At 38.1% G+C, this 7,710-nt stretch overlaps 1 protein-coding gene across 4 annotated transcripts; it reads left to right on the top strand.

Annotated features, from left to right (window-relative positions):
- Positions 1-425: 425 nt before the first annotated feature.
- nostrin (nitric oxide synthase trafficking) lies at positions 426-7,625 on the top strand. Of its 4 annotated transcripts, none has more exons than XM_026145318.1 (16): positions 426-1,616; positions 1,706-1,791; positions 1,896-1,979; positions 2,177-2,239; positions 2,343-2,424; positions 2,506-2,568; positions 3,283-3,381; positions 3,499-3,624; positions 4,446-4,544; positions 4,638-4,763; positions 5,223-5,331; positions 5,417-5,505; positions 5,632-5,757; positions 6,770-7,028; positions 7,127-7,219; positions 7,311-7,625. In XM_026145318.1, the coding sequence occupies exons 1-16, from the start codon at positions 1,521-1,523 to the stop codon at positions 7,445-7,447; spliced, it is 1,737 nt and encodes a 578-aa protein (XP_026001103.1). In that variant the 5' UTR covers positions 426-1,520; the 3' UTR covers positions 7,448-7,625. The 4 variants fall into 4 exon arrangements, with proteins under 4 accessions (XP_026001103.1, XP_026001102.1, XP_026001104.1 ...); XM_026145317.1 differs by having other exon boundaries at positions 7,124-7,219; XM_026145319.1 differs by lacking the exon at positions 2,177-2,239 and having other exon boundaries at positions 7,124-7,219.
- The last annotated feature ends 85 nt before the right edge of the window (positions 7,626-7,710 follow it).

Genomic DNA, 7,710 nt, shown 5'->3' with positions numbered 1-7,710 from the left:
GGAGCGTTAGGGTGAGGTTAGGAACTCAAATGCTGGACACAGAGGTTGACAAGGTCAACACAACAACAAAAATATTGATTGGGATTCTCAGAAGGAGATAATACACATTGAAATGTTACTTTTGAATAAATATTTTAAGGACATAAGTTATTAAGTAGTTAGAGCTGAATAATGTGCAGATTTGATACAAAAGGTAAGAACAAAATTGAAATGTAAAGAAAAAAACAGAAGCACAAGAAACAAACATATGGAGCACAAATATATTATCTTACGAGGTAAAGAAAAGCCTCTGTGGACACATACAGACCCACCAATAAATGGGGCACAAAATAGGTAAGTATTTAAGTAAAGTTTATTTACAGAGTGCTTTTCACAGACACAAAGTGGTTTCCAACACAAAAAGTAAAAACTAGAAAATGGGGAAAAGAAAAGCAGTAAGCTAAACTAAAAGAAAACAAGAGAAGCATTCATAGTAAAGCAGATAGTAACTGAAAGACAAATAAGTAATACCTGGCCTTGAAGAATACCAAGAAGCAGGATGACAGAGGTGGAGGAAACCAGAAAGGAATAAAAAGAGAAGCACAGCCAAATGAACCCATTTAACACAAAATATAGAGTGAAAAAATCCAGGACTAGGACAATATCTAATACCCCAGAATCCTAATCATTAAAAATAATGCAGTCTAAATAGGTTTTACATTAAACAACTAATACTCCATTAGCAATTTCAAAGTCAAATTAAACTTTGTCATCTCTGCCATATACAGTACAGTATATAGAGAGACCAGATGACGAGGCTCCAGTTCCATTCAGTGCAAAAGACAATAAATATAATAAGAGTAATAAATATACAGTTCAAGACTAAGGTAATAGGATCAATAACAATTTACAATTTGAATGATTTTAAGTGACCAGTGTAGCAGCTTGTAATCATGAGCAGGATAGACAACTGATGGGTCTGACTTGGCTCAGTTCAGTTTTATGGGATGCCAGCTGGTTGTGTGTTTGGATCACTTATGCAGGCCAAACTTACCAGATTTAATTTGCTGTTCAACCTTCAAAGGAAGGTATGTTTCATACCAAGTAGCCAAAAAAAGTAGAAACTGCTAATTACTAACATTTTAAACTGTTATTACCAAATAGACATGAAATAAAACCACACAAGTCCTTATAGAATAATTATTACCAAAACATCACAACCTAACAACCTAAAAGTATTAACTTTACTTACTTTCTTTAACTTTCTCTAAAGGGTTATTAGGAAACTCAGCCGGTTTAATTAGCTTGAACATTATATAAAGTAGTTCTATTTGGTCGTATCCTTTTATTTATTTATGTTTGCTAAAAGCGTGGACAGACCTTTTTGTGGTGTTTAGATATTCCCCCGTCCTGAATCGGTTGCACATAAACCTGCTGCCTTCCAGCTTGAGTTTAAGCTTGCAGCTTCTTCCGGGGTTTTTTTCACCCCTCTCATTGGAATTTTCCTTTGGCGCAATGCATAAAGCTCAGGTGGTTTGCGCATGAGTAACTTTGGGAGGAGGGTGGTCAAAGTTCCAGGTACAAAGTCAACAAACAGCCACAGTCTTAAGATGAAGGAACCTACCACCACCTGCTCTGTGAGTATATATTTTTGACTGATCGCACAACTTCCACATTCAAATCAAATGTGTCAGGTACTCACGGTGTATTATTTATCACTTTTCAGTATCACCAGCTCTATCAAAATGCGAAACAATATTCAAAAAATGGGGAATACTTCTGCAAAGAGCTCATGTCCGTTTTCCAGCAAAGGTACGCTGACTGTGGTTAGAAAACACCTGAGTCGCTTTAGGAGTTACTGTTTGACCCAGTTTTATTTCTTCTTCTTCCTTGCTGCAATCTTTTTCCTGTTCCAGGGCAGAGTTGGAGCTTACTTACTCCAAAGGCCTACAAAAACTCGCGGGCAAACTCATCAGGGCCTCCAAAGGAATGTCAAACAAGTAAGGGTGACACTGTCTTTTGTCAGTTTTGTGTTTAACATGACCTCTTCCTGGGACTGATTGCCATGCACCGTACAGGAATAATAGTGTGATGAGCAAAAACATGCAGCCACCAAGTTAGATGTGATCAAAACACAGGCAGGTGTCAGGCTAATTAGCCCACAGCTCTAACCTTTTCATGCTGGCTCCCCACTCAGTTCCACCCACAGTGCCTGGTGTCATGTGTCAGATGAGATGTACTCAAGAGCAGACGCCCACAGGTAGTTTTCAACCTGAGTTCAGCTCGAGTCTGCGCCAATCGAATGATTAAACAAATGTTATCTTGAGCTGGAGTTTAAATGCAGATTTATGTCTTCATTTCAGATCAGTAGGAAATGCATTTCAGCAGGAAGCAATTCTGGAAATACGACAAGTCTTAGACGAGCATAATAAGAGGAAGAGGCCTGTATGTAATTCAGTCTTTCCTTTTATCAAAATCTCTCTGCTACAGTTTCCAGTGATAGCACAATATGCCACTCTTTTCTAGCTTGACAGTGCCATTGAAAGAACCGGAAAGCTTGTTACTGCTAACTGGAGTGAGCAACTGAAGGTAAGGGCGTGTTGTAAACATATACAGGGACAGAAATTGGCTTTGGTGGAGCTGCTGAATCATAAATCCATAAAATGACTGTATCTGCAAAAATATGTTGACATGTACAGTCAGAGAATTGCTATAATGTGGATACCTGCAAGAATGCATTAGAATGTATGCAGAACTCACAGGTCTGATATAAGCTTTAATAATATATGTGTTTGAACAGTTGCATGCCATTAAAAGGAGGGTCATGCTGAGGAATTATGATACTTTACGATTTGGTTTGATGGCACATTATAAAGTCTGGAATTGTGACCAACCATAACCATTCCTCCCTTTCAAAATGGGTAGATTTATCATTAGTCACTGTCATGTTTGGCCTTATCAACCATAATGATCATGCATAAAACGACTCTGTTGTGACCGTTTCCAGGAACTGTTTGGCTGCAATGCAAATCTGATATAAAGCTTTTTTTTAACACGTGACACATTCATTGAAAATGTTTTGAAAAATAACAAAATAAAATAATAAAATAAAATAATAAAGTGTTTTTGTAGCTATGAGTGTAAAATTTCATATCTACAAAAATAAACTCACAAGAAGCCAAGATAAATGATTTATCTTTCAAATTCAGTCTATCCCTTTTGACACACAACATCACAAAGTAGTTGTAATGTTATTTAAAGTTCATACTAATATATTCATTTGATTTCTTCCTTCTAAACTAGATCAAAAAGAAATTAATTGGACTAACAAGAGAACACGAGGATCTGTTCAACTTTGTTGAAAACAACAAACACATCTCCACTGAGAAAGAAAAACAGAAGGTACAGAATGTGTCATACTGTTTTCATCACTGCAGTCTTTTTCACCACGGGGGGGATACTTACTGGAAAAAGCTGTCAGCATGGTTGCTAAAGTTTTCTCTCTGTTCTTGACTCCAGATGCTTAACAGGCTGACTAAGTCAGCAGAGATGCAGGCGCGGGTGGATGAGGAGTACTTTAATATCAACATGGAGGGTCATCAGATGAGACTCAAGTGGGAAAACACATTGAAAAACTGCTACCAGGTGGAGAAAATAGTTTCCTACTTGTCATTTTGTGGGCATTTAGCTGTTCCTCTTATTAAGAGTGGCTCTTTATGAGATAACGGGGCTCAGTGACGTAGTCAAGAGTTTTTCATTAGTGTGAAAGATTTCACTTCTGATTGGTTCCAGGAAACTCTGAAAGCACAGCTTATCTCCCAGGACAGTATGTTCTGTATTTTGAGCACAAAAACCAGACGTGAATCCAGTTGAGAACCTCTGGGAAATTATGTATTGATGCCTAAATGCTGGGGATCTTCCAGGACACCATCCACAGTCTCATCAGAATGGAGTCATAAGCATTACTGAGCCACAGTGTGACTCCGGTTGGATCGGCCTGTAATATCAGGTTTTAACTTTGCCAGTTGGTGTAATCTTCAAGGATGGTTGATGATTATGAGTTCTACTAACCGTGGTTATGTCATTTTGCTCTCAGTGAATTATGCAACATACATTTCAGTAGCGAATTTTTAGCTTACATTTCTTTCATCAAAATCCACTCTGTGCAGCAGTAGACATTGAATGTATTTTCAGAGATTCCCACATTTATTTACACGTGTACACGTTGTTTAATAAGGACACAGTACCAGAACTTGAGGCTGCTGGCTTAAGCCTGTGATCTTTCTTTTACTCTGCACATGGTCTTTCCACACATTATGACCTGAATCACTTGGTGCATTTATTGAATTTATGGGTTAGATGGCAATCATCTAACTCAAGTGCATATATTTGCTGTTATGTGCTCCATGGTTTAAATGGCCAGGAGATTATCTAAACAAGGACTTTCTCACTTTCTGCTCTTTCAGATCATACAGGAGCTGGAGAAGCAACGGATTGAACTTCTAGGCAACATCCTAAAAAGATATAAGCTCCAAATGTACAGCTTTGGACAGACCCTCAAACATGTGAGACATCCTGACCACCATCGTCCAGTAAACGTTGAATCACTGGTACATTAAGGATATTATATCACCTATGCATACTTGTGCTACCTCTAGGGCCAAACACAGATAGAACAGGCGGTCCAAAGGGTGGACACTGATAAAGACATACAAGCCCTGGTGGAAGAGAACAGAAACACCACTGAAGATCACAACGTCGAGTTTTTGATGGCTGATTATTTCGTAAGTCTTTGGTGTCTGAGAATCTGCTGTTGCATTTCAAACCGAAGTATTTTTTCCTGCAGGCGGTCATCTCTGCAGGGGGCATCTTTTTATGTTAGTGTGTGCGTGCTGCAGATAAAAAAGTTACTGGTAGGGCCTGACAGAAATCCTGTACCGTGATCTACTCTACATTTACTGTTACATAAATATAGCTATACATATATACAACATATACGTTTTTTAAAGATGTGGCTTCTATGGGAATATGATGGTAACCTCAATGAGATTTTTCTGATTTAATAAAATGTAGTTACTGTATAGGGACATGTACGATTGGGGTGCAACATGCAGCATGTCTGAAAAGTTTTCGGGACGAATTCAAAGTTAACATGCTACTTTTATTCCCTGTAGATTTAACCATCGATGGTAGATTTAAAAAAATGTTTCTGATTTAATAAGTGACCAGATATCTATGCTCAGGAGGAAGACAGCAAATCATTCATGGACAAAGACAGAAGAAGAGAGGCAATCAAGCTTAAACTTCAGCGCCTCGACGAGAATATTACGAAAACAAAGAAAGACTGTGAAGGCAAGCTGTGTTACGCAACTTTTAAAATAAGAAGTAAAATCATTTGCTGTTTTTCTGTCATTCTAATTCTTACAATGTGTCGCAGGAATTGAAAAACTTATGAAAACATACTCTGAAAATCCATCTTTTTCCAACCAAAAGAACCTTGAGGAAACCGAGCAGCAGCTTGATGAGGTAAATAGTGGACAGTAATCCCAGAGTGGATGTGGATTTATACTGCTGTGTGCTGTTTGATGTTTTCTTCAAACAGACCATGAATCCAGGGTTCCCAATTGCTCACTAATGTCAACTCATGTATAGAATACTCTAAAACTGGATCTCCTGGAGGCTACTCATTACAAACTCTCTACATCGCTGTCTAAATTAGAAGGGAAACCAAAGTCCCATCACCGGTTCAGCAACAGTATTCTGAAATGGAAGGACAAGGTAAGATTTCCATTATGCAGCCGCCTTTTGTTGGCACAAAGGATTTGTAGCTAAAATGTGACTGGACTGAATCCTCAGCTTAATAGGAACAGACTTGATAGAGGGTTAACTTTAATCTCTTACTCTGCATACCCCATACATATCTATCAGTAACATATTTAAAGCAGATTAACTGGAACTATAGTGGAATATTGGTTTTACTGGACAGATGGTGCAAGTAAGAAACAGGATCTTTTTGATTTTCCCAGAAATAAAAGCAGAGTGTGCACAAGATTCTTCCCAGTATCTGCTACCTTGCATCTTCAGTACTCCATCACCCTTCCTGTCATTCACACACATGTATTCTGTTTTGCTTCTACAGGCTTTCATTCCTCTCCTTCAATACTTCCACCTGCTAGCTTGTTGATTAGAGTTATTTTACACTTAATATTTAGCATCAACTGGTGAATCAGGTTGCTGGGGCAGGTGATTTGCTGGGGCAACAGGCCTGTCGTAGCTGGTAGTTTGGTATCGCATCAATAAATATACTTATGTTTGGTTCACATGTAGAGGCAAAATGTTTTTACTTGAGATAAAATATTTGCCTGTTTTTTTCTGAATGAACAAGATTATTTTTATTCTATATTATTAGGGATCCTGTCCTTTCCTGTATCTCGTGAGTCACTGCATAAACAGCATGAATGCATTTCTGATGAATCATCTTACATTCAAAATCGGCTCATAACATTACCACCTGCAGTACATAAAGACACAAACTGTCTCGATGCAAAGCAAATTACAGCTAAATTACACTAAATTGGTAGGTAGGACAGTTTGCTTGCAGGAAAATGAGCAAATGAGAACTTCTCTTGTTATTTCAAGTTATCTTATTAAATTGGAAAAACACCAGAAATAAAAAGACTGGAATATCAAAAAGGCGAATTTTTTATTTTATATTACATCGTTGTACAGTTCTGTGTTTACGCTTCTGTAAAGACAAATGCTGTAGTTGAAACCCTTTCTTCTGTTCAAGGACTGTGAACATAGTCTAGTTCAGCTGGCTCGTCCAGTCAGACTCAGGAGGACACCCTTCAGATCCCGGCAGTCACTGAGAGCTTCCATCATTTACAAAGGACCACCTCTGTTTGTGGCACAGCAGTCTGTGGATCCTTCAAAAAATGCCACTGACCAGGTCAGTTCTACAAGCCCAACACAGGAAAGTCAAACTGCAGAGAGTGGCAGCACTGTTAATGGAGTCTTGGAGCCTCACACGGAAGAGGACAAAGGACAAGGTAATTCATTTACAGAGCACAGATACAACTGTTTGTTTAAAATTACAACATCTGGAAATTCAGGAAATTAAAGCACTAAAAACAGTTATTTTTAGCAGATAAAACAACCCCAGAGTTGTGCAGTATAGGAAAATGCAAGGCCATTTACAACTTCACCCCTGAGCACGACGATGAACTGGCTCTGAACGAAGGTAAGTGACACTAAACCTGAGTTTACTAAAAACATTTGCGTTTCTTTAAAGCAAAGATTTAAAGTTTAACTGAAAAAATCATGTTTCACAGGAGATTTACTAGACATTTATTCCAAGGAAGAAAACGGCTGGTGGTTTGGCATGCTGAACGGGCAGACGGGCCATTTCCCATCAACCTATGTTGAAGAGCTACCTCGGTTAAGCAGCATTAAATCATCTGATGCCTGACCGACCCTGAATCAAATTCTAACCACAGCGATGCCAAACATTCATTAGAAACTTAGTCTGAAAGGAACAATATCTGTGTATGCACCGATTTTAATTTGGTTAATTATTCAACATTTGTCACATTCAGTTCTTGTATATTTATGAAGTGAGATGTACATTCAGCATCTTAACACTGCCTCCTGGGTATTTTGTAATGCTCCTAGGATTAAAGTTGAACATGACACTAATATCAAATAACAAGTTTTTTCATAATTTATATTACA

This window comes from Astatotilapia calliptera, chromosome 16 (assembly GCF_900246225.1).
Source record: "Astatotilapia calliptera chromosome 16, fAstCal1.2, whole genome shotgun sequence".
In the NCBI taxonomy this organism is placed as follows: domain Eukaryota; kingdom Metazoa; phylum Chordata; class Actinopteri; order Cichliformes; family Cichlidae; genus Astatotilapia; species Astatotilapia calliptera.
This window is presented reverse-complemented; position numbering and strand designations above follow the sequence as displayed.

Bases quoted from the DNA above. Each gene is read 5' to 3' on its own strand.
- nostrin (XM_026145317.1), top strand. From the start codon at position 1,521: ATGAGTAACTTTGGGAGGAGGGTGGTCAAAGTTCCAGGTACAAAGTCA. The intron at 1,617-1,705 runs GTGAGTATATAT...ATCACTTTTCAG, and splicing joins AACCTACCACCACCTGCTCT to TATCACCAGCTCTATCAAAA. The intron at 3,625-4,445 runs GTGGAGAAAATA...CTGCTCTTTCAG, and splicing joins CATTGAAAAACTGCTACCAG to ATCATACAGGAGCTGGAGAA.